The sequence below is a fragment of the Terrapene carolina genome, unplaced genomic scaffold (assembly GCF_002925995.2).
Source record: "Terrapene carolina triunguis isolate 2854851 unplaced genomic scaffold, T_m_triunguis-2.0 Scaffold42, whole genome shotgun sequence".
In the NCBI taxonomy this organism is placed as follows: Eukaryota; Metazoa; Chordata; order Testudines; family Emydidae; genus Terrapene; species Terrapene triunguis.
In genome coordinates this window covers 56,545,453-56,572,244 of record NW_020664393.1, presented here as the reverse complement: position 1 = coordinate 56,572,244, position 26,792 = coordinate 56,545,453, and the positions used below count along the sequence as shown (strand labels likewise).

Below are 26,792 nucleotides of genomic sequence, written 5' to 3'. Positions count from 1 at the left end.
GCCAATAAGCGCAGGACCCACCAAGATAGAGGAGGAACTTTGTCACAACAGATAAGAATTTTTTATATTATAAGGACTGACCTACAATCAGTGCAATGCTGTGGGCAAAACTGCTCCAAAGCAATTACTGCAGGACTGTGATTGCCATCAGGTGTTGTCCCTGTTAGCGACACCAGGAATGAATTTTTGTACATAGCGAAGAACTCTGGTCTACCAACGAAAGCTATCGAGGTACGAAAACACGGAATCTGTAGAAGCTCCTGTTAGAGAAGAGTTCTCAGGGATCCTCACTTGCAGTTCCAATTCAGTTTGTTCCACACCTCTTCCTGTCCAGCATGTGAACTGTCCGTATGGTTTCATCTGGCAAACATGCCCTCAGTTTTCCTCTGCAAAAGATGCTATCAGCAATGCAGGCCATTCGTCCCTGCTTTCACACCATTGACTTGGATTTACCAGTCCCACCTGTGTAAACTTATAGGCACTAGGTATCAAGTCCCATTTGCTGGGATGTAGTTGAAGCCAGGCTAGTTGGTATGAAAAACCTCTCTGCTTTCGTACCAAATACACAGGATATGAAGAAATCAGCTCTTTCCTGTTTGTTTTTTCTCCACAAACATCAAAAATAAACCCACTTCAGGGAAAGCGCTACAAAAACCCACTTCACTGAATGAAACACAGGGCCCAGCAATACCCACCTGCAGGTATTGTCAGAATTGGGAGCTCTGGAAAATTTTAGTTTAGTTTATTGAGAACAAAGTCTCTTGTGGATTAAACCATTTTACCCTTGTAGTGACATTCCTATGCAACACACCTCTGGCGGTAACTTAGGGTCACAGAAATAGTCGCTTCATACAGCATTGTACAAACATTTATGAACTAACATCCCCAGCACTGCTGTGGGCTAGGTACATATTATCCCTCACTGACAAATGGCGAAACTGAGGCACAGAAGCAAATGGACTTGCCTGATGCCACAGAGGGAGATAATGCGAGAACAAGGATTAGAATACAGGATTTCTTGATTAATCCAGTATTGTTGACCCCAAGAGTTCAAAATCATGCAATTCTTTTTCAAAAGTCTTTTTATTTTACCACATGTGCACCGGCCCCCAGACAGCGTCCCACAGTACCTCCATGCCCCCAGGCCCCTAGCAAGTTCCTGTCTCTGGCCTGCAGGGAGGGGGCTCCCTGCGCTCTGGTAGGGGGCTAAGGCCACTACTCAGATAAAGAGGGCATGGGGGAAGAAGTTGTTTCTGCTGTGCTGAAATGTGCTCCTAGGCTCTGCCCCACACAGACACAAGCACCCATACTAGGGCCACAGGAATTGTGCCCCTGAATCATTGGGCTAACGCTGCATGCAATATTTGGGAAGACAGTTACTTCCGTATTCAATGATGTGTGTGCTGTTAAACACTATTAGCAAGATGGAGCTTCTTCTTTAGGGCCAAAGCTGGCCCCGTGTCCCCCTATGCTTTCTGGGGGCAAGAGGACACAGGGAGTACAAGATTGTGAGCACTCAAGAGAACACAAGCCTAGAGGCCCAGGGTCTTTCCCCTCCAACTCTCCATGGTTTCAAAAGAGTGTGTAGATCTGCAGCCTGGAGAAGCTCCAAGCTGCCTGCCCAACAGGCTGCTGTCTGTTCTGTGGAGTGGTAAAACAGGCCTACCTGGTAGAGTTAACTGTTTGTGGTAACTTTTGCAAAGTCAAAACCTCTCCACTGTTCTCCCACCCCTCCTAGCTCAGGCAGGAAATGGCAGGAGTGAATTCTAGGATTGTCAGCGTACGTAACATGAACATTCCACTTCCGATTACACCAGCGAAAATCATTCCAGTTTCTTCTCGGTGCTTGTTTCAGAAATCACTGTTACCCAAAGATCACTAATGAGCACCTCATGTCTTTGGTCAGAAAACTAAGGCCTGCTTACCATTATAGAATCCATGGTTCAGTAAGATGGGTGAGTTTGTTTTGACTTTTGCACACACAAATAATGCGGTTTCTCATTCCCTGTTAGAGATATGGGGCTTACTATGTCTCACAGAGCTTGATTTTCCTTTACAGTAAAGATACTTTGTTGTCTCATCCTGCAGGTTTCCAGTCAGAAGTAACAAGAAGCCCGAGATGCAATCCCCCATATCGTACGATTACTCTGAAGAAGAGCTCATGGCGAGTATTGAACGAGAGTACTGCCGCTGAGAGCCAGTGCTGTACGATCGTAGCTGACAGTGGCACATATGAGCAAGGGTTCTGCCAACAAAATAACCCCACACACAGTGAGATTGTTCTGAAGAAATGGAAAAGACAAGAATGAAATGAGAGAGAATGTTACCACTCAGGAGGCTGTTAGTATTGTAGGACTTCGAAGAACTCCTCTTTGGCAAGTGCTGAGCAAGAGCACTGATTAACGGAGGAACCCTCACTGACCAGTGAATAAAAGCAATGCAGTGGGGAAAAAATAAGATCTTATTACATTCCTCTTGTAAATTAATATTTAAAAGCCAGTTTCCAAGTAATACTTGTGTATGAAGTCTTAAATGTATTGTAAGGTTGAGATGTGCCATTCTGACAGAGTGATTTCAGTCAGAGAAGTGCAGCAAATCATTTGAATAAATACTTACTTGATAGGATATATCCAAAATGTACCTTTCCTGACACTTAGCTATGGGTCAAATTCAGACCTACGGTAAGCAGATTGCAACTCTATACACCAGGTCTGAATTTGGGCCCCCCCCCCATTTTTATTTTTATTTTTTAAATATTCCACAATACAGAAAAAGGGAGGGAAGGGAATCAATCATTCCAAACTTAGGCTGCAGGATCTAATAGTTCAAATCCCAGTTCTCTGTCAAACAACAGGTGTGGGATCTGTTCTGATTGTGCATATGGCTCTGTTCCTTCTCGCTCCCCTTTTCCAAAGAGGCAGGGGATTGAAATTGTCAAGAGTCCGGTTTCCTTAAAGGGCAAGATTCTGGTCTAGTTCCTTACCTGCTGGCTTACAGAAATGGAAGCTACAGGGAAATTACAAGGACAGAATGAAATGCACATACTGGTCCGTTGCCACATGTATGCGCCCGTTGGGTCACCCACTTTGAGATGGGCTTTAACATGATTGAAGAGCAGTAGTTCACAAATCAGCACTCCCGCATTGGAGTTAGATATAAAATACCACTTCTGGCTTACACAAGAATTTTCATTAGTGCTTAATTTAAAATTAACCACATTCATCACTAAGGATGGAAAAGTAAAACAAAAAATCCTATAAACCCGAAGACTCAGAGGTTTTCAGCATGATTGACGGTGAAGCCTTGTACTTTTAAATTAAGGTTTCTGTCTTTTTTTTTGGGGGGGGGGGGAGCCTGATATAGTTGGAGTAGCTGCTTATTATCAGAATTAGAAAAAAAATAACTTTTCTGTCCTCTGATGGAACATAACATGTCAGATGAAATCTCAAGGGCAAACGGATGAGGCACATGCTAATGGGAACAGTGGGATACACCTTAAGATTTCAAGGTTTGACTTTTCCTTTGTACTTTGGTGTATATTTCACAAATATCTATGTTCCACGTAATTCTCAATAAAAGGCAAAAGTATCAGTTTGAGAGAGACAGGGTGATCAATCTTCTGTCCCTCCAACTTATTTTTTCATGGAGATATCCAGTAGGATTTTTAATGAGTTATCACTGCATATGATTTTTTCTTCCTAATGAGGCATCTAGTTTTAGTTTTTCCTCCAGATTACATAATGAGGAACCTGTGGCTATCTCCAGGTTGTCATGTTCTCCTAGCCAATGTGGCAGAGCACAGATGTCTACATACTGGTTCATAGTCCTCCCCTGCTCAGTGCTTCTTCAGCACACTGATAGCCTTTTAATGAATCTTCCAAGAATATGAAGATAGTAGAGGCAAAGTGCATCTATAAGGGGATGTGCACAATTTTAGAAGGATGGAGAGGATCATGCAGATAGCACAAAACCCCCTACTGACCAGTTTGGATAAGAAACAGTGTTCCAAAAGACGTCCTGCTCATGTACTCAGATGGTGGGTATCATTGTGGTGTGAACCTTACATAGAGAAGGACAGAAAGGTTCCTGTTGGAGGTCTGGTGTGGTACCCAATCAGATGGAAGTTATACTTAGGGCATGTTTACATGGGGATGTTAGTGCTAATATGCTAAATAAGCTAAAATGTGACTTTAAAGTGCACTAGGTACTCAATTAGCTACTCCACACTAGCTCGCCATGTGGGGACACTGACTGCGCACTAAGAGAGCCCTCGGGCAGTTTAGCCAAAGTGCATTATGCTCCTGAGCACAAAGGCACTCAGTGCACAATATGAGTGCCTACACAGGGAGTTAATGAGTAGCTAGTGCGGGCTCCCCTCCACCCCCCACCTGTCCGTACACCGTTAATAAGAGGGAAGGGAGGGATGAAAAAAAGAAAGGTAGCCTTTCAGAAAGCCATGTAAGTTTAAAGCCTAGGGCTCCCAGCACACTGGTTCTTGAATAGCTTGGTATATCCAGAAATATCCTGCTGTCAGTCAAAAGATATATGTGCAGTGGTTGGGGGAGGTAGTGTAACATTAGGAGTAGAACCACACACAAAAATAGAAAATATGGTAATAACTAGTGCTTGAGTAGAAACGACATATTCAATAATACTACCATGTCTGAAAATTACACAAAAGTAATTACATGAATTTATATGGTCAAGGTCAGTATTCTATTACATTGGCCAGAATTAAATTAAACAAAATTAATCTCCAATAACCTGCCATGATAGCAAGCAAAATTATATCAGAGTGAGAAGAATACATAGTGCATTTTTTGTAGAGAACACAAAAAACATCTGAAAATTTCTAAATCTAGTAGCTGTACATACCCATGATGCTGCATGCATGGTGTGTCCCCTTTTTGTTCAGACACTAGCCAACTTTTAGATTTCTACGCTATCCAGGTTTCTTCCTTTAGATTGGGACTGTTCTTGGACACACAGGGCCAGATTCTAAGGGTGCCCAGTATGTGATAGGCACAGATGGGGGGAGGAAGGCACAGAGGAACTGGTTGTGGCTTTCTGGTTCTGGGGCCTGGCCTACTTTAGGATGACCACCAAGCTGCTTTAAACTATGGCAGCTGGCTGTGGCCTCCAGGGTTCATTTTACCAGCCATGAATAGCTGGATGAAAGTCCCCCTCTGGCCATACCCCAGTGTAACACTGGGGAGGCTGGAGAAGGGTGGCACCCCTGTCAGTTGGGCACCGCTCAGCTGGAATCCCAGGCTGGAGAAATCTACCAACTTTCCAGACCCTTTGAGCTGCCAGACCCTCCTGTTATACTGTGTAGGCAGGGAGATCACAGCCTCCTTCAGTATCTGAGACCTCCTCCTGTTCCAGGCTCTGCCTCGCTGAAGTCAGAGTTCAGTTTCTCTCCCTGCAGCTCTATTCAGTAACTGCTCCAGCTAAGAACGCTTTTCAGGTTATCTTAAAGGAAAGACTGTGTTTTGGCAGTTTTATAGAAAGAGAAAATATTAAAATAAAAGGCACGAAGAAATAGACATCCCTGACTGATTATTAGGAAAAGTACCTGGAGGCTGGCAGTAGGCCTAAGGACTGAACATTGAAATCTAACCTGCCTGGCAAGAAGATTTATTTTCTCCCCATTAGCATTTGGGGGGACATCATCCTTTAGTCCAGTCTGTGACGGCCTGTTGTTCATAAGATGACAAAATTCATTCCTATTTTTAAAAAGCATCTAGTCTAGCCTGTTCCTAAACATATGGGACTGCACTGAGATACACCAGCTGAGTAGCTGGCCTGTCATTTCAGTCATTACCCTTCTACATGATATATACAGCCCAGTGTACTGGAGCAGGGCACGGTATTTAGTGCAAAAAAACTCTCAGTCCTCTCCAAACAAACAATAAAATATTTTCCACAATTTAGCATGGTATCTTCCCTCATCTAGAAGCAGCACGTAAATACTAAATTATACAAATACAGTATGTTCTGTACTTTGCACAAACTAACTACCGTATGTTTAGTGCCATGCTGGCTATTAGCCATTCTACAAACAGCCACTCCATTCTAAAAAACACCAAACCAAACCACTGTTGGTCAGAGGGTTAAGGAAGGGGTCACATTTTCCATGGTTACCACTTAAATAGATTACCAGCTCCAGCCACTTAGCTTTCACTGAGCGTGGTGTTAAAAAAAAAAAAAAAAAAAAAAAAAAATTGATCATAAGAGATTTTTATATAAATATTAACCAAAAGGCAAATATCTTGGCTTCTGACCGACCATCTGTCTCGTGAAAAGCAGTCATGTGCAGAGGACAGCAGACCAAAAAAAACCTGAAGACATGGTCAGCAGCATGACAACCTAGCAGAAGGCAATTTGGAATTCACAAGATTTATTGGTTGGTCTGTAAAAAGATTAACACTGAAATGGGAAGAAATTTAAAAGCCTGAAAAGAATTCTTAGAAGTCAGTTAACTAGGCCAAAATCTTCCAAAAACAGAACAAACGCCACTTTTATGCATACTCCATTTGCATCTACTCAACTCCTGATTTACGTGCAAATTGGGGTTTTGCAAATGCAGAACTGCACCTTTGAAGATATAATGCACAGAAATATTTTTTCTTAGCTGCTGATTGTTTTCCATGACATTACTACCATGATAGGAGCATACCTTGCCATTGAACAAGGAAAAGAAATAAAAAGGGTGTAGTCACAGTTGTAGCATTCTAGCCTTTCCTAGAGCATGCACGTACCTGTGCAGAAAGGAGCACAAAGACAGCAAGACCTTCAGAGAGGAAACCACTGATTGCTTTATCTCCTGAAAACAACTAGAAAAAGTGGTTGCCTCTAGAGCAGTTTTAAGAAGGGAAACACCCTCTCATAGGCTGGCTATGGGCCAGCTGACCTTTTTACAGGGCTTTAAAAACTGGTTAGGGGGACAAACTCAGCTAGAAATTGAAGACTCAAAATGGGAGGAGCTGTGACTTAATGTGTGGGCAGGTGATGGGAAAGATTGATATGGAAATTGCCAAAAGCAAGCCATGAGGACCCACTTGCTTGTTACAAGCAGCAATATTTGCTCTGTATTTATCTATATGCTTGGTGCGGCAATAAACAGTCTTTGTTGGCAAACTAAAGTGTGTCTTCTGTACTCTGTTAATCAAGACTCACAGCTCTAATAATACAGCCTACAGTACAACCTCGCAGCTTTCACTCAGGTAGATTAATCAGATGAAGGCTTTTCACAGCTAGTCTCCCTGTCCTCCCATCACCTGGTTCTCCACCTCAGAACTTCCAAAGCAGAAATAAGGATTATAATACCTGAGATGACTTCCTGACACAAACTCCTCAGGTGTGCCTGTCTCCATCAGGGTGGAACTCTGTCCTGGTGTTGCTATGTTACAGAAGACAATTAGAAAGTAGGAAAATTTTGTTTTTCACTGAAACCACTGCCACCAGTGTAGATCCAGCTTGAGTAGGAGTACCCTACCCAGGGGTGAGCCCATAGATGCCGACTCCATGGGTGCTCCAGAAAGCAATGGGTGTCTTAACTAGGCGCTCGGGTAGGATGCTGGTTTAGAGTGCAGTTATACTTTGAAGAGTTCATATGTAAAAAGTGACACCTTTACTCAGCAGATCTGCTTCCTGGGAGCCTTTTCATCTCTACTGACTACAGTAACAAAAGTAGGTTTTCACTGCTTTTTAATAACTGCTGTTATTCATAGAATCAACAGACCAGTAGAGAGGGAGCTAAATTCTATTCCTTCTTGGTAAATCTAAGTATTGAAAATATCCACCAGCTTTGGGGATTGTCTGCCCTATTCTTTGCAGTTAACCTAATTGAGTGACCTCAGCTGGTCCTCCTGGGACCCTGGTCACAGTATTTGTAAAACCTGGGAAAAAAACAAAAACAAATAATCAAACAAGAAAACCCTGAAACCATCACTGGAATTGCTGAGTAAACTCCCATCAGCTGCACTTTTATGGAAATCTATTTATAGCACAGGTGTCCTTGAAGGCGTAGGTCAAAGACAGTGGTCTGTCATGCTGACCTAACCTTTGTAACAGGTGATTATGTATGAGATAGAGAAAGCCCAATCAGGTTGAGTTTGCGGTTAAGAAAAAAATTATCATTCTACCTGTAAATTGAGCACATTTGATAGAGAGAAATTACTGACACACAACAAACATGGAAGGCCTCATGTAAAGAAAAAAAAATGACCTCAGTTCAGCTTAGAGAGTAAATTTTCACTTTCAGGAACATATTCCCTGAGGGGCACTCCTCAAGTTGCAGCTCAGGGAGCCCAAGTTACTGGGGTCTGAAATCTGGACCCTTAGATAAGGGTCTAGATCAGAAAGTTGCAGATTTAATTAAAGGTATGATTTTATATTATTTAGTTAAACTAGTGCAAACCTTCTTTGCTTTAAAAGTCACTTATTCCAGTTCGAACTAATTCATTAGCTGACTTAAACTAAACTGAAATAAGCCTGCTTTAAATCAAAGTAAGTGGCCAAGAGGGGTTTGCACCAGTTTCACTAAATCAGGAGGGGGACAATGAGGAGTTCTGTCAAACCTGTCAAAGAAGGCTTGAAATTGTACAAAAGCTCCTTGGGTCCCAATCCTTTTTCTCTCAGATCTGCTTAAGCTTCATCAGGGGACGTTTGAGTTCCAAGATTGAGGTCCCAGTTAAGCTAGAAACACTAACACGGCTGCTACTCTGAACCCTGACTATGATATTGGACTATAACCTATGGACTAAATTCTAAAAGAACTCATTGCAACAACAAAGCTCACCATCTCTGCTATATATCTAAACCTCAAGAATTGAACTCATGTCTGTCTGTCTATATATATATATATATAAATAATCTTTTAAACCATACTCTCTTTTCTTTTTTAATAAATTTTAGTTTAGTTAATAAGAATTGGCTGTAAGCATGTATTTGGGCAAGATCTGGAATATTCATTAACCTGAGAGGTAATGTGTCTGATCCTTTGAGAGTGGTAGAATCTTTTCTTTTATATGATGAAAAATATTTTCAGTAATCTTCATCATTCTTGACTTGGGTACCTGGGTGGAGGCCTGAGGTTGGGTTACTTTAAGGGAACTGTGTTGTTGACTTCTGGGCAACCAGTGAGGTACTATAGAAGCTGTTTTGTGCTGTCTTGGTAAATCTAAGTATTGAAAATATCCATCAGCTTTGGGGATAGTCTGCCCTATTCTTTGCAGTTAACCTAATTGAGTGACCTCAGCTGGCCCTCCTGGGACCCTGGTCACAGTATTTGTAAAACCTGGGAAAAAAACAAAAACAAATAATCAAACAAGAAAACCCTGAACCCATAGAGGCTGTGCAGGGCATCAATTAAAGTGACCAAAATGATAAATGAGAACAACCTGCGAGTATTGGGGACTAATACATACTAAGCTGCAAAAGTTTGCAATGTATGACCAGACATCCTCATATTTTTTTCCAATCATTTCTATTAGACAGTCATTTTTTTCCATTAATGCAGTAGTAGAGAATTCTCTAAGTCTGTCTGTGTATGAGGGAGGAATTGCAGATTTCCATTTTCTCAAAGTAACTTTTGGCCACTAAAATAGTGACTGCAATCCCATTTCTTAATCACTATAGGTTTTAACTGTAGACCAGGCTTTAGTTAAACTAGAGCAATTTTATGTGAAAATTTAAGATTATGAAGTCTGATTCTACACAAACATTGTGAAAACACAAGCCTTCCCCCCTTGTTAGAGGGAGCAGGCTTAGGGCAAGCTGTTACAAAGTCTGAGGAAAGAGTGGGAAGGTAGCTTCTTAAGGTCTAACCTGCCATTAAGACAATCCAGAAAGAAAAAAAGGGTGGGCACATTTGCCCAAGGGGAGTGTGATGGGGTGCCCACCCCTACAAGGCCTGGAGTGGTTAAAATGGCTAGGCAGGCCAATTAACTGCCCAGGCTACACCTGAGGAAGGAGACAGGGAGCAGGCCACAAACTGGAAATGGGCACAGCTGGGCAGGAACAGGAGGGGCCTGTATAAAGCCCAGGAGATGGGATACTGGGCTAGATGGACCATTGATCTGACCCAATATGGCCATTCTTACGTATGTGCACCACCCGACAGCAATCCCTCCCCCCCAGCAAAAAGCAGCAAGAGGCTGCAAGGAAGTAGGCTGCAGCCACTCCCTGGGGGGAAAGAGCTTGTGCTGGCAGAAAGAGGGGAAGCCAGATAAATAGGAAGAAGCCCAGGGAAACACCAGCAAGGGGTAGGAGCATACAGACCTGGGCTGCTTGTTATAGGGTCACTGGGCTGGAACCCAGTGTAGAGGGCAAGTCTGGGTTCCCCTACCAGCCACTGGGAAGTGGTGCAGGGCATTGGAGACACCTGCCGGACAGCTGATCCAGAAGGGTTTAGACTTCCCTGTAAGGGGAGGATCTCAGTGACTTGGCCTGAGGGCCAAACCACAAACAGGAAGCTGCAGGTCTGGGAAAGAGATGACAGGTAGACACACCGCCAAAGGCGGGCAGCACCTGGCAAGAGCTAATCCCCTGAGCTGCCCGGAGGAAGCACCATGTGCAATGAGTGGATCCGGTGACACGAAGACTGAGAAAGGCATCAGGAAAAGCAGAAGAGTTCACACACACAAGAGGCTGAATTAATCATGGAGAAGACAGAGTTCTTGGGAAGGAGCCCTATTTCCATGAGATCTTTTCTTCTTCACAGTCTTCCTCCTCCAATGACTTGTGAGGAAAACCTGATTTTTGCTGGGGGGGAGGGATTGCTGTCGGGTGGTGCACGTACGTAAGAATGGCCATACTGGGTCAGATCAATGGTCCATCTAGCCTAGTATCCCATCTTCCAACAGGGGGAGGTGCCAAATGCTTCAGAGGGAATGAACAGCACAGGACATTTTTATCAAGTGATCCATTCCCTGTCATCCAGGCCCAGCTTCTGGCAGTCAGAGGCTTAGGGACACCCAGAGCATGGGACTGTATCCCTGACTATTTTGGTTAATCGCCATTGATAGACTTATCCTCCATTAACTTATCTAATTCTTTTTTTAACCCAGTTATACTTTTGGCCTTCACAATAGCCCCTGCTGACAAGTTCCACAGGTTGACTGTGTGTTGTGGGAAAAAGTATTTCCTTATGTTTGTTTCAAACCAACTGCCTATTAATTTCATTGGGTGACCCCTGGTTCTTGTTATGTGAAGGGGAAAATAACACTTCCTTATTCACTTCCTCCACTTTATAGACTATCATATTCCACTTCCCCTCCCCTTACTTGTTCCTTTTTTAAGATGAACAGTCCGTCTTTTTAATCTCTCTTCATATAAAAGCTGTTCCATACCCCTAAATTGTTTTTGTTGCCGTTCTCTGTACTTTTTCCAGTTTTTGTTTTGTTTTTTTAGGTGGGGCAAGTAAAACAACACACAGTATTCAAGGTAAGGGCGTATCATGGAGTTATATAGTAGCATGATATTTGCGGTCTTATCTACCTACACAACAGTACAGCATTGCTCCTCTTCCCAAATTCAGGGCATGCTGCCAGCTGCAAGCGGCTAGGGCAATGGGTACTGACAGGTGTCATAGTAGAATGTTGCAGTGAAGAACTGAATTAAGAACAAGGTTTCTATTTTCTTGCTTTAAACTTATTTTGTGGATTCTTGTTTGTTTCTACACTATTTGTTCTCTAGTTCAAGACAAAACCAGACTTTTTAAAGTGACTCAGCTAGAAATAAGTGTTGCTGCAATTTGGTTGGTGGGAAGGGCACAGTAGAGAAATAGCAGAAAAATTCTTCCACGATAGTGGACAACTCTTGCCTGACGGACCACTAAAGAAGATATGCCCAATTCAAGTTGCATCCATATCACAGAATAAGTGCATAGGGGAAGGAGAAACCAGTGACACTTCCGTACAGTCTTGGGATACTGGTTTCTTTCCACTGCTAAAGAAAATGGCACTAAAGTCCTTCTATTGGTTTAAATAGAAGAGCAACCTGCATCTAAATCTTTTGGACCAAATTTGGATATGTGCACTTACAGCAGTGACCTCATGTGGAATTATGGAGGTGCACTTTTTTGTATCATTAGATTATCAGCATGACCCACACAAGGAGAATTTATTTATAAAAATCTAAGGGCTCCGATCAAATGGCTGTGGAGGGTCTTTCAAAACACAGACACAATGACTAATTATGAACTGCACACCACTATACCAAGTGCACAAGAAGGGTTATGTAACAGTTAATAAATGGATGAAGCACTGGAAAAATCTAGAATAGGAAAAAGTAATCCTGTATTTGCAGAGAAATGCACTAGATGAACCAACACATCATCTGCCTAAATATATGCCAGATACCATTTTACTTTTACACATTCTTGAACAAGCTAAACGCTTTAAATACTTGTAAATCCCAAATTTGTGATTTAAAAATAAAGCCACATTACAGTTTTATTAAATAAGATAAAAACAGTTACAAAAATGTGAAAATTTTAAAATTTATTTTGAAATATACTTATAGGCTCGCAGTAAAAAGACTGAACAAAATTGTGCAGGCATTAAAGTGCACTAGGACAGTTTACCTGGTCATGTTTAATCCACTAAGACGACTTCATTTTTCTGTTTCTACTCCCTTATACTGTGCAAGAAAAAGTTTCAAATTTTGACTTAGTTATTCAAGCACATTTACAAAAGTACTTTGCTTTCCTTGGGTCCAACAGTATGAGCACCCTCAAAACACCTCACAGGATACGTTCAGCCATAGCATTGGGTAAAATATTTCCACTAATAGAAATTTCACCAAAAAATGCCTTTTTCAGAGTGTCAAAAACTATTCCCGAATTTGGGTAAAATCTGACAAACAGTTTCAGCCAAAACACCTTGAAATTTGTGTGGGGAAAAGTCAAAACATTTCATTTCAATCATTTAGAAACATTTCTTTCTGACATTTTGCTTCAAAATGGCATTCCATTATCAAATTTGGCCAATTTAAAAAAAAAAAAACACCAAAAGACCATCACTACAAAAGAGGGTGAAAAATACCCCAAAACTGCCAAATGAAAACAAAAACACTCATAACGAATATAAACACGAAAAGACTGTTTTGACTCTACCTGAAATGTTTCAGTCAATTGGAAATGAAAGTTTTCCAAGTTTCTGTTTGATTAAAATTTTCAAAAAATTGGCTTGGTTTGCCTCAAAAAAAAAAAAATAACTTTTCAGTTCAGCACCCAAACCAAAAAAATCTATTATTTGCTCAGTTCTATTCAGCTATTTGCAGGCTTAGGTTCTAAATAATCACGGGTCTAATGCTCACACACAGTTCCTGCCGACTTCTAAGTGGCCCTAACTCCTAAGTAAATAGGAGATAGAGGTATTGCAAACAGGACGCAGGGACCAATGACAACTATGCTTGCACATTTATGGGCAGAATTTTATCCCATACTCTCCTGTGCATCTTCTTCTCTCTCTGACAAGCAAAAGAACAAGACCATCTACAAAATTACTTACAGGGTGTTTCCAAAAACTGTTCTGCTACTGGGAAAAATCAAAATATTCTGCCAAATTAAAAAAAATTAGTTTACCAAAATAGGTTTTGAAGTTGATATGTCATGTCTGGGTCAAGTAAAAAAGCCACACAGTCGCACTACAGTCCATAGGCAGATTTTTTTGCTCTTCTCTTCCCTAGAGCATGAAGAGCAGGGCTAATCTTTTTTTGCAATGGAATTAAGCTTGCATCCTGTCAGTACTCAAACACCACAAGAGTAACAGTCCAAGTATCCACTTTACCAAAAAGAGGAATTATAATGTAGCCCTTTGAAAAATAAACATTTGCATACATACAGCAATGCACAAGATTACTCCTGGGGGAATTCTGCAAAATTTTGCATATTTTATTTGTCAAAATATCATGCCGGGTGTTTTTTGAGCAGGGAGGGATTGTTAGGGAGCCTCCACCATGCAGACGCTGACTGACCCCCTAGCCCTTCTCAGTCAGACAGGCACATCTGCCCTCGTCCCCATGTGGCCCTGCACCCCCACTCCCATTCAATCCCTGCCCCAATCTGTGCCCCCACTTGCCTTTCTGAACTTGTCTGTGACCTTTTCCCCAGCAGCCCATGCTGTCTGTCCCCCCATATCCTGTGCCTCCTGACCTGGCCCCACAGGCAGAACGCTGTGAGGAAGGCAGCCTCTCCTTCTTCCCTATCTGCAGCTGGGGCTGCTCCCACTCAGAAGCAGCTGCTCTCTGTTCTGGCGACACAACAGCCCCTGGTGGGCAAAAGGAGTAACTGCAGCACCTTACCAGCATGTATTGTCTGCTGGAAAAAAATTCTGCAAAGCACATAAATTCTGTGCATGCACAGTGGGGCAGAATTCCCCCAGGAGTACCGATGATCAGCTGTGTTATAATAAATGTCAAATGAACAAGGATTGGACATTTTAAAGGATATGCACAAAAATTAAGTACACTGAGCGCAATGTTTCAATTTAGCATAATCTTAAAATTACCAATAACTATAACCAAAGGCATAAAAACCTAGATATAGGAGTATATTCTGCTGTTACACATGCGCTTCACTGACTTCACATGAACTATAAACTGATTTCAGTGTTTGCACCAGTCCATATGTGCGCAGAATCAGACCAACATACTGCACAACAAAACAAAGTTTTCAGACTAATGAAGCAGTGCAACAAGCAGCACATTTCAAATATTGATGTTTTATTCATCTGGAAATTTAGATATCTTCTCAAAAGCTCAATATTACTGACAGTTTCAATGTATTATTTGCTGGTAGTCGGAAAGTCCAATAATTTTACTTCAAATTGAAATACTGTTCCATATGGACACTCAGTGGATTTCAAAAAGTGTAATAGACTGAACTTAGCAAACCATTATTTTGCAAAATGGAAGAGAATCCAGCTCATGCTCCGTTAGTTGTGTTGACTGTGACAGGCTCATAAGAGCAAAGAGTAGCAAAAACATATTTTGTCAGTAAAGAGAGAGATGCAACTGAATGCACACACAAGAAGCAGATGACCTGGAGTATGAAAATGCCATTTTTATATTGTTACTTTTCAGATTAGAACCACACTTTAAGGAGAAGGCTGTTCACGATAGGAAATTTAGACTCAAATGAAATAAATAAATAAGCTTAAGGCAAAGTCCTTATGAAGTTGTTAATGTTAAAAGATGTTTGCAATAGAAGCAGCCAAGTTGCACAAGGAATCAACCGACAGAACAGAAATATTTGGATTAAGGAAGGTACCACGCTAGTCAAAAAGCTATTTTTAATCTGTTCTATAGCCAATGATTCTGGGTACTAATGAAATGTCAGATGTTACACCAAGTCTGATCTCAGCACTACAGCAAACATCTTTGCTTGTTAATATATATATATATATATATAGTGTGTGTGTTCTCTTCTTGACACAGAAGCTGAGTGATCTAGTTGTGCTACTCACATTTAATTTTGTTAATCATACTATGCTACTAAAGAAAGTTACAACAGAGCAGTCCCGCAGCTGGCAATTTTGCAATTCATCTTAGTCATAACCTACTTTGATGGAAAAGAAAGTCCATTCAACAGGAAGAATATTTCATCTAATAGAGAAGAGTGGTTCTGCATGCAAAATAGCATGATGTATAAGGCCGTAAGAAGAGGCTCATCAGTTTAACAAAGTGGCTGTGTTTTAAATTAGACTTTGGGTGTGTGCTTTTGATACACAAACTGAAGTCTTGAATAGTTCATTACTAGGTGTGCAAGAGTCTAACCTAAACACTATATATAAAAAAAAACTCTAACATTTTAAAAACAGAGAAATACAAATCAGAGATCCAGTTTACTACACATGACAGCTGTTTTGTCACCATCTACCAGTTTTGTGTTTACAGTAGATTGCAGCAGATTAGCATCAACAAGATTTAAGTAAAAATCTCTTAATGGTGGCAAAATTCTTCAGAAGCAGCTGTCCTTGTGCATCCACTTGAACAGTCTTGGCTCTCCAAACTTTGCTCAGTCAGAACAAAAACTAATCAGGAGTGTGTGTCTTTCAAGCTTCCACCTGAAGTCACAAGGATTTACCACAGCAAAGTTTATGAAACACGCTAAGTGCAATTTTTTCCTTCAAGGAACCTAATTCAATTAATTGTTGTGGATTTCAAGAAGCACACTTTTATTCCTGGAGGTTTTTTTTGTAAATGGCAACAGGCTTTTAAGTCCCACTCCTGCAATCTCATCTGAATGAAGGTCTGACTGTGCAAACTGATTGCTGGATCAGGATCTAAATGTGTAGAGTTCCAAAACATTGTGAGTTAACCAAGTGTTTATATGTTTATAAAATGTTTTAATTAAGTTTCTTGCGGCTTAGTGAAAAGCAGTTTCCAGACAAAGGGTCTGATTTTGCACACTTTTACTTATGCAAGTAGTTTCAATGACGGCAGGCCAAGCCCTAGCTGAACAAATATAAAATATATTTTGTATAGAAAATATTAGTATATAAAACATTAAAAATCACTTGTTTTACTTTGTATCAAATATGAACAGCAATTGTTACTCAAATGAGTTTTGCTTTTAATACTCTAGTACCCAAATTGTTTCCAAAGAGTTCTGCTTTTCTGAAGTGCTGGTGACTGTGGATGCCCAAATGTCAAGGAAAAGAGGAGCCCCCCCCCCCCAAAAAAAAGAGATACACACACACACAATTGAGTTCTCATATATCATCAGAACAGAGCCTAAACTGAATAAAATAATTACATATCTTTTTTCCGCCCTATTAAAGAGGCAAATATGAACAGAAATTAAGAAAACATCGTCAATTCGGTTTTAACCATTGTAGCTCTTCCTGACTTTTAGAAAGTTCAGAGAGCAGATTTTTTGTCCAACTAGCCCACTTAGGCAGAGGTTGGTATGGGTATGAGCATGTTCAATGCACCATCACTTTTAGGTTTCTCTGCTGTAGCAATTCTGTTCAGTTTGTCAACCTGTGTCTGCCAACTGGGTATTTTCTTTGTAGTCATATGACGTCGGGCGTGTTTTGTCAAGTGATCACTGCGCATGAAACGACGGTCACACACAGGACAAGCAAACTTCTTCTCTCCAGTATGAGTTCTTCGGTGTCGAGAAAGTTCATCTGAGCGGGCAAACTTTTTGTCACAGCCTTCCCAGTTACAGCTGAAAGGTTTTTCTCCTGAATGGATATGGAGAAAAGCAAAACAAGGTTATTTTTACTGATAAAAAAGAAAATGGCTTTAAGAACTAATAATTTAGACTCCAGCCTTGCAGCCACTTAAGCACATATTTAACTTTAGGCCCACAAGTCCCATAAGATTAAGCATGTGCTTAAGTGACTGCTGCATCGAGGTCTTAGACAATAGTACATTTATTGCTTTTGTTAGTTTTCTGATTCAACAACATTTTAAAAAAATGTTGCCAAACAATTCAGAGTTTAGGGGAGAATATTTTTGCATAAAGCTACAATATCTTTTGACCATGAACTTTGAGAAATGAACCCCTCTACTAGAAGTCAGAGGCTGTGCCATGTCATTAGAAAGTACTATAATCTGAAATAAAGTCTTGGATTTGATCTCAGTGTCATAATAAAATGCTCAATTCTTCAAAAGAACACAGCAACGCAACTGCTAATAACAATTAAGAACATAATTACTAACATTTTGGATCATTTACTGAGTTATGTTTATCATTAGATTTGGCAGTTCATCAATTTCACCAAAAAGAAGTTACATTTTATTACTCATGTGGTGTGAAACAGAACTAATGTAAGGGATGATCCTGCATTCCTTTCACAAGCTAAAATTTCCATTGGCTTCACAAGCATTTTGGATGCTCAAGGAACGTAAGCGTTTGCTCAGAGCTCTAACATCACCTTTGCTAGTTTCTGATTACTGTGTGTAATACTTACACAATTGTGCAATTTTAGAGCTATTCTAATAGCAAGTGATCTACTACCCACTTTTACCCAGCGATAAACATTTAATATCCAAAATATACTTACAGATAAATCTGAAAATGTGTGCTCCATTCCATAAGGAAGCACTAAAAAGAATTCTTACATATTAAGGGCTAAGTCCTTCCCCTAATTGCACAAGATAATCCACCTCTCTCTCAAAGCAGGAGTAACAGAGGGAAGGGTAGGTCAGCTATTGTTCCCCATGCCTTCTGCAGGCTCTGTTTGCAAGTTAAGAATCACGGTTAGACCAGTGTGCTCCAGCTCCCCTGTACACATGCTGCAGTCATCATGTTAGAACGGATTCATACAGCTTCTTTTTGAACCAGAGGAAAGATGTTCTGTAAGATACACTGCCCTTATCCCTGGGCCATCCTGCACTGCACCAGGATAACTCAGGAATCCACTACACCAGCCATAACGGCTCTTCCACTCGCACACACCCCCTAAAGAGCAACGAGAAAGGAGAGGATTCTACCTCTAGGTCAGAGATCCCAATCCTGTGGGGCGTGTTCCCCTGGTGGCCACCAAGAAACATTCAGGGGAGCACAGCTGGGACCAGGGTCAGCCCTGATGTGGGGGTGGGGTGGGGAGCGGAGACAGAGCACCACCCAGCTCCACTCTTGGGCCTGGCCCCGGCTGCCAGCCCCGCGCCCGGGGCTCCGCTCCCAACCCCAGCTCCAGGGCCACAGACTGAGGTAAGGGGAGGACGCGAGGTAAAAAGTTTGGGACCACTGCTCTGGGTTCTAGTTTAGGGGAATATCTACTCCCTTAAAGTGTCTTTTTCAAAAAGTTATTCTTCCAATGAGGAATTTTAATAAAATAAATGGTCAGATTAAATGGAAATTAAAACCAGATTATGTGCTGAATATCCATAGAGTTAGACCAGGCTCAGGAGAGAATCAGGAAAGAAATACATCTTAAAATAATCTCCCCTGCCCCCTCCCTCCAAAATAAACAAATATAGCACTTTGACATCCTTCTAATAAGGACCCAGAATGCGTGACTTGCAGCAGACCAGGATTTCAGAAGGAAGAAAGGAATTATTAAAACATAGTTGGTAAAAATATATTTCTGCCCTGATTGCTCCTCAAAGTCTGGTTAAAGACAGTCTACAAGTATTTGTTATGTTTAATTTTCATTGCAGTTTAACAATTCTATGCACATAGTGGTCACAAACTAAAGCCGATTGGTTTTATTTAACCAATAGTTAGTTCTATTATCCACCACAGTGGAACTCATTACACCTCATGACCTGGTGCTCATTCCTTTAGTGAAGTCAGAATGCTAAAAAACTGGAAAAAAAATACATCTATCTTAACAGGTGTATAGAGTGGATTCTGTTATGTATAGCCTGATGAACCATAAAAAGACAAACACAAAAACTACCTGTAGGATGATGTGTCACAACACACCCTCCCCAAGAAAACTGGTTTATGTAATTCCTTCAGATCATATTAAATATAGCACAACTCAAGTTTAAAAAAAACATTTTGGACCAAGTTTTGCTTTAATTTACACTATGTGAAATTCTACTGATCTCAATGGAGTTAATCTGGGGTTTAAGTTACAGAAAAAAAAAATTGTCCCTTTTTTGTCTGTCCTTGAAGAATATCCTCTACTCTCCCACAATATATGGGAAGGTTTCTATGCCACCCACTTACCCCTCTCAGAATCAAAACGCAGAACAACATTCTTCCAACAATACAAGTGAATATTCTTGTAACAAAGGATTTGCCCTCCATACGCACCAGTGTGAGTACGAAGATGGGCTTTGAGGTGGGAACTTTTGAAGTAAGTTTTCCTACAGCCTGGGAAGTTGCAAACGTAATTTCTTCTTCTTGAGAAGTCCATTTGAGGTGCACAGCTTTGACCAGAAGCAATAAAAACTGGTGCAGGAGCAAGAGGCAATAACTTGGTGTTTCCAACAGTCATTACAGTTTGTTGGCACTGTGATGTCTGTGCAACAGCAGTCTGTGGAAGAACCAACATAACAGTCCCCTGAGGCACAGAAGATCCCATGAGAACAGGCTGAGAAACTGGGGCTGTTTGGGGTAAAATAGGTTGGACAGTAGTTGCGACTGTCTGTGTAGGGGGTTTTATAAAGGCAGAAATCATACGTCTTTGCCTGTTAAAAGGGATCATTTGGCAGATGACTTGGGGGTTTGAAACAGGGGTAGGTAGCAGCTGGGTGGCTTTTTTCTGTAGGTAGTTGTCACAGTTCTTTGGTAAACAAGTCCGCGGTGAAACAGGCCGTATTGGCTGTTGCCCTTTATTGGTAGCGTTACAACTGGAGTTGTGCAAATAAGGCTGATGTACTGGTGAAGTATCACTAATTAAACCATCAGCCGTATCCATGTCCTCTGAAACTCTGGAATGTCTTCGGTCTTGTGCTTCACACCAGTCTGTGGAAGTGCTGCAATTGCCTGAAGTTACCTTTGTTTTAACTTGCACAGCAGGAATGTGGGGGTAAGCAGAACTATCGCCCGTATGACGTATCACACTGGTTGCCATGGCCCTGCAAGGCTGAGGGGCAGGTGGCTCAGATATTGCTAACTTCCGACTGGACTGTCTCTCCATGTTTATGACAGATGGTTTGGCTATGGCAGATGCACAGTTTGTAGAGGTGACTACGCAAACAGATGTATTTGCCATGACTGTCCTTGGTTTGGAATAAGTGACTTGTGAAGAAAGGAGCATTGTAGTCGATGGCTCAACAAAATCAGGGCTGTGGGGTGGGGTCATACACTAGAAAAATAAAACAAAAATATACAAACATAAAAACCATCAGGTGTTTTCACAGTGGTTATCAACCTTACTTTAAAAATAAAGAACATGTGATAAAAATCTAGAGTAGAATGAAGAGTCTAAAGAGCCATATTTTAGGAAGCTATGACTAAAACATTAACTTCTTATAGAGTGGCTCTTCTGGAAAGTTCAAAAGCCTGCTAGTATCAAGTAAACAGTGACACAGCCGCAATACTGCATGTGTCAGCTCTTTATGCTCCAACGCCCATTTTCACTCAGATAATGGCTGCGTCTATTTAAATGCTGTTCACTGTGCGCTGTTCTTAGAAAATAGGATAGCAATTCATAGTGACATTATACCTGCTTAATTGCAGGTTTGCAGAGACCTAAATCTTTTATTATTATTCTGTCAGCTGGTAGCTCATCTTGGAATAGATATGTTTGGAACTGTTCTCCCCACTCTTCTTGAGCCACTTCTCCCTCTTCCCTCCACTGCTTCTGAGAATTTATGCCTCTTCCCTTCACTGCTCCAGAAGAGACCAGCCACTGTTGGGAGATGAGAATGTGACCTAAGAGGTCTATCAGCCAGTCATCAACCCTCTCAATCTTCCTCCTCCTTCCTAGTTCATTTGCATAATAAAAGTCTATTGGGTAAAATGAATTCCTTAACATACCGAAAGAGTAAAACAAATTAGCTTTTCTTGGATATCAACTACAACAATACCTATATAAGAAACACAAGAACAGCTATACTGGGTCAGACCAAAGGTCCATCTAGCCCAGTATCCTATCTTCTGACTGCGGCCAATGCCAGGTGCTTCAGAGGGAACGAACAGAAAATCATCAAGTGATCCATTCCCAGGTACCTGAGAATCAACTGTCATCTGAAGTGGACCAGAACTTTGGAGAAATAATCAGCTGCACGTACAAACACACAGGCTATGGAAGTATCATTATGAAGTGACAAGTTTAATTTCAACTTGCTTTTATGCTTTATCACAGCGTCTAATAACATTTGTCCTACATTCCAAGGATTCTTTTTTGTATGATCTTTGCAGGTAAATCAATACAGAGTCTACTCCTAGGGGAATACTGCGCAATGCAGAATTTTGCAGAAATTAATGTTGTGTGCACAGAATTTCCTTTCTCCCCCCACAGAAATGGGCTGCAGTGCTGCTGGTCACCACTAGGGGCCACTGGACCCTGCAGAGCCCACCTCACACATAGAAAACACTGCCAGGGGAAGGAAGGAGGGAGCTACAGGGTTCCCGGCAGCTGCATTTCCCAGCATGCCCTAAGGGAAGGAGGCAGCGGAAACGCCACACAAGCCTGGGACTGAGCATTAGGCTGTTTCTCTCTCTGGATCCCTGGAGTCTGATGGGTAAGGGGGTGGCTGTCTGGGCTGGGGGAAGAGGGGCAGGTGTCTGGGCAAGGGCAGGCCCCGCAGCTGGTCTCTGGGGGTAGGGGATTTGGGTGTATTGGCTGGGGCGAGGGGGTGCCGCAGCTGGGCTCTGGGTGGGAGGGGTAGTGGGTGTCCGGCCTCCCCAGCTGGGCGGGAAGAGGGGGCAGAGAAATAGGAACTGGGTTGTCATAGGGGTTTCTTTAACTCTCTACTGCTGGGGTAATTTTTTGTGTGCGTCTGTATTGTTACAGACATACTTGCTGACAGATATTTTGAAATAAATTACCAAAGTAATTGAAACTGGCATGATTATGTAATGTTATTTTTGACAAATAAAACTGGCAGAATTTTGCAGAATTTTAAAATAGTGTGTGCAGAATTCTAATATTTCTAGTGCAGAATTCCCCCAAGAGTAAGAGTCACTTGCAATCCTCTTACTCAAAGTACTAAGGAGAAACCTACAATAAACTATCCAAATAAGCTGCCCCTGGACATTAGTTAAAATGAACTCTTGATCAAAGTTTTTCTACTTGGATTTAAACAGGAAATCAAAACATTTTGTTTGTGTCATCACATCTATTACTGAAGAGATGACGGAATTATCCAAACTGAGAAATGTATACTTTACATGAAAATAGTAGTAATTACATATTTAGACAAGTTAGGGGGTAGACATTACTTTCGACAATAATCAGCATTTAAAAAACAAAGATACTGCTCTCTTCCCAAATACAACAAAATTATTCAATATAATGGGGATATAATAGTAATAATATAAAATTTATCTGTGGTCATACATATTCATTTTTAATTAGTTTTTTTCTTACCAGTGTAGACAAAAAGTGATAATCCTTCGGTAATTCAGAGGCAGCTTCTGCATGCATGGTGAAGTCACCTGAATCTGAGATGGGCGTAAGTGGCCTTATCTTTAATAGGTCACCTTTCTGTGATCTTTGACCCCAGGAGCTCATACAAACAAGCGCCTGGACTGCTTCTATGTCATTCTGCTCTAAGGTGCTACACGTAGACCTTTCGCTGTCATGACGCTGTCTTTCACGTATAGATTCATATATGTCCACAATGTCAACCTAAAGGCAATCGGATCATTAGCTGTTAGAACAAGTCGGAAAACAAAGTTACCACATATTGTTTGCTTATAATGAAGGTCACTTGAAACTCATCATATGCCCAATGCAAGATTTTTTTAAAAAACAATTCAGTTATTCAATATGCAAACCTTTCCCCTCCCCCTCCTATCAGAGTACATCTTATCTCCCCACTCCCAACCCAACTAGCCTGGCAGAAGAATGACTCACTGGAAAGGAATTGACACACGTAGCTTAAATTTCCAGACTAACTTTCTTGGATTATTGTTGTTCTGAGTAAACATGTTCTGCGCACGCACACACGCGCGCACACACACACACACACACAAAGTGACTCCACACCCTGCTTTGTTTAGTGAGGGCCATTTTCTGGCTTGACACAAGGGTTTTATTTAGCTTCAGTCTAATATTTACTGCCGTTTAGAAGAATGAGATAAGGGCAGAGAGTCAAGGGTTCCCAAGTTCCAAACACAGGTCTGCTGCCTACTCGGGCTACGTTTACACTACAGCTTAGTAGGCATACCTTATGTTGCTCAGGGGTGTGAATGAATCACCAACCTGAGCGACATAAGTTACACCAACATAAGCACCAGTGTGGAGTTTCTCCCACCGATATAGCTTCTGCAGCTTGCAGGAGGGCTGGAGTAGTTAAGCCAAGGGCAGAGCTCTTTCCTGTTGACTTAGAGCGGCTATACCTGCCTGTGCCATTGTAAACTCTCTGGTGTAGCCGTGCCCTCAGTGTATAAATTTGGCAAGTCATTTATCCCCCATATTACAGGTGGAGGAAATTGAGGCGGACAGATGCATACATAAGAGGGCACTAAGAGCACCATATGCACATCCAGTTGTCAATGATAAAGCACTATGTAAGAGGTAGATACTATTATTAGGGCATTTGGGGATGGGAGAGGAATCCAAACATCAATTTGTTTTCATAAGCAAATATTGCATTATTGTACTTTTCGGGGGCTAAAAATCCTCATTTTCCCTTCAGTGAAAACGTACACAAGTTTTGCCAATGTTCAGTGTGTGTGCTGTAATGACCCCAGCAGCCACATGTTGTTGCTCTAACACTTATATTCACTTTCCCCCACATAAAATGAGTGATAACAAAAGGATCCACTCCTCCACTTCTTGCACACCCAAAACTCTAAACAAAATCAATTAGAATTCTGAGTGTGTGAGGAAAGCAGAATCCGGCCTTTCTTTAGATTATAAACTGGTAGGGACAATCCTTAGATACTGCAGTGATAAGTCCTACTCAAAAAACCTAAAACAGATTAGATGGCATTGGGTGAAATTATGCCCCCACTGAAAGTCAATGAGACCTTGCCATTGACTTCACTAGGTCCATAGTGCCAAGCAGATATACAACTGTGTACATAATACATAGTATTTATTACACGTGTGTGGCAGATACATTAAGCACAATGGATCTGAAAAGCAGACATTTATCAAATCCATAGAGTATTCATCCACCTGACAAATCATCCCAGATTTAAAGGAAGCCTCAGGGTTAAAAAAAATAATAATAATCCAATTTAAAGAGTCCTTAAATAGACTAACTGCTCTGAACATTTTAGAAAAAAATCCCACAGGTCTTGAAAAATCATCTAATCACTTTATATAATTCTTTGATTACAATATGAACAGTAAAAACCACCAAGCAGAACCACTGTGCTGGGCACCGGGCAAACATCTGAAGACACAGGAGCTGGTGACAGCTCCTCCCAAGTCTCCGCGCTCTATCCAAGAAATAGCTTCCCAAAGTCCTCCAGCAACACCAAAGAGAGGTTACGCTCCACGCGGGTGATTTCCTCGAAAAGGGCTGTGCTCGTAAAACAAAGTCTGGGTGAAACACAGACCGGCGCCGAGAGGAGCCCGACAGCTTGTCCTGAGCTCACCCCGCGCGCGGCGCACAGGCACTGCACAGGAAGTCGGCGCCTGCAAACAGCGGGCGAGCTGGCAGGCGGCCCCAGCTGCTGTGCGTCTGCCGGAGCAGCAGCCGCGCCCCGGGACGGGAGATCCCCGGGGCCAGGCCCTGAGTGTTTATTTTCAGCTGGGGCCGATCCTTGCCAGTCTCGGTTGCTCGCTCAACAGGCGAAGCGGGGCTGCGGCCGCCTGCTCAGCGTGACGGAGCCCCGGAGCCGAGCCCAGCGGGCTGGGAGGCGGGAAAGCCCCACCCCCAGAGGGGAGGGGATGGCGGGGTTTCTCCCCACCCCGCGGGGCCCGCAGCCGCCGCCCACTCCCAATATAACTCCGGGGCAACGTGATGCATCAAAATAGCCCTGCGAACGCGCGCGGGCGCCGAGCTGCAGCGGAGCCCGGCCTGGGCGGGTGCCCGGGGGGGAAGGTGGGGGCTGGGGGTGCACAGCGCAGACAGCGACCGAGCTGCCATGCCCGCCCCGCCCCGCCCAGCGGGCCTCCCTCGGGTGCACGTACCGCGCCGTGGGTCAGCCTCGCCCCCTGCCCCACGCCGACGGCAGCGGGGCGACCACAGGGGGTGACCCCCGCCCGGCCAGGGCGCTGGGCAGGGGAGGCCGGGCTCACAGGCAAACCCACGCGCACATTCGCTCCCGTGTCCCTCCCGGGGGCCACAGACGCCCCCAGCCCAGGGCACGCACCGCCCGCCCCGGGGCCAAGCTATGGCGAGCGGGCTTAGCGCCCCTGGCAGCAGGTGCCCGGCTTGCTGCCTCCAGCGCCCCAAGGGGGGAGCCCCGCTTCTGGGGCGGGCGCCCATCACCCTGGCGTCTGGGCACGGGAAAGCCATGGGGGAGAGCGGCTGGGCAGCCGGCCCCTAGTGCCCCCCGCTCCGCCAGCAGCCCCCCACCCCACAACGCAGCCGGCCGGGGGTACTCACAGCGGGGGCATCTCCCCTCTCCGAGCCGGGCATGGCGAGGCTCCTGCAGGCAGCGGCGATGTGACAAAGGCAGCAGCCAGCGCCGCCTCCACCTCCCCCGCCCGCGGGGCCGGCCGCGCAGCAGCCCCGGCGCGGGCGGGGGGAAACACACCAGATACTCCGTGCACCAGGCGAACGGGGGAGGAAGGAGCGGGCAGCTCCCCACCAATCGCAGCCCGGCCTGGCCCGCGTCGGACCAATAGGCGGCCTCGGCCGGCGTGATCGGGGCGTGCAGCCTGCCTGATAGCAGGAAGGACTCAGCGTGGGCATGTTCGCGGCTGCGGCTCAGTCTGAGCCACCCGCTGGAAACTAGGGGAAAGGTCAGCACGGGAAAGGGGGGCGGGACCGCTTGTCACTGAGCGGCGGCCAGCCAGGGAATGCCTGCGCCTGGGGGTGTGTCTGAGAGCTGCTGCGAGCTCCAAATCCCTCCCGTCCCAGCCAGGGAACCAGGCTCCAGTCAGTGAGTGTGAAAGGGGCTACTTCTCCCCGAGCCAGCGCAGAGTACAGTCACCGGACATGCACAACTCACTGCACCCTCTCCCCAGTCCAGCACACAGTGCACCCCCAAATATACACATCTCACTGCACCCTCTCCCCAATCCAGCACACAGTGCACCCCCAAATATACACACCCTCACTGCACCCTCTCCCCAATCCAGCAC

At 43.3% G+C, this 26,792-nt stretch overlaps 2 protein-coding genes across 4 annotated transcripts in view; one reads left to right on the top strand and one right to left on the bottom strand.

Annotated features, from left to right (window-relative positions):
* The window catches only part of CYS1 (cystin 1), a 42,858-nt gene extending 39,261 nt beyond the window's left edge, over positions 1 to 3,597 (top strand). The window contains exon 3 of one of the 3 annotated variants that reach the window (XM_024199132.3): positions 2,089 to 3,597. In XM_024199132.3, the coding sequence (XP_024054900.2) occupies positions 2,089 to 2,194 (106 nt within the window). In that variant the 3' untranslated portion in view covers positions 2,195 to 3,597. The remainder of the gene's footprint in view (positions 1 to 2,088) is intronic. The other 2 variants (XM_024199130.3, XM_024199131.3) reach the window with 2 other exon arrangements.
* A 13,451-nt stretch (positions 3,598 to 17,048) lies between these two features.
* Positions 17,049 to 26,226, bottom strand: KLF11 (Kruppel like factor 11). Its single transcript, XM_024199138.2, has 3 exons — positions 26,092 to 26,226; positions 22,953 to 23,213; positions 17,049 to 17,198 (listed from the first exon to the last, which is right to left on the bottom strand). The coding sequence occupies exons 1-3, from the start codon at positions 26,122 to 26,124 to the stop codon at positions 17,049 to 17,051; spliced, it is 444 nt and encodes a 147-aa protein (XP_024054906.2). The 5' UTR covers positions 26,125 to 26,226.
* Positions 26,227 to 26,792: the final 566 nt, after the last annotated feature.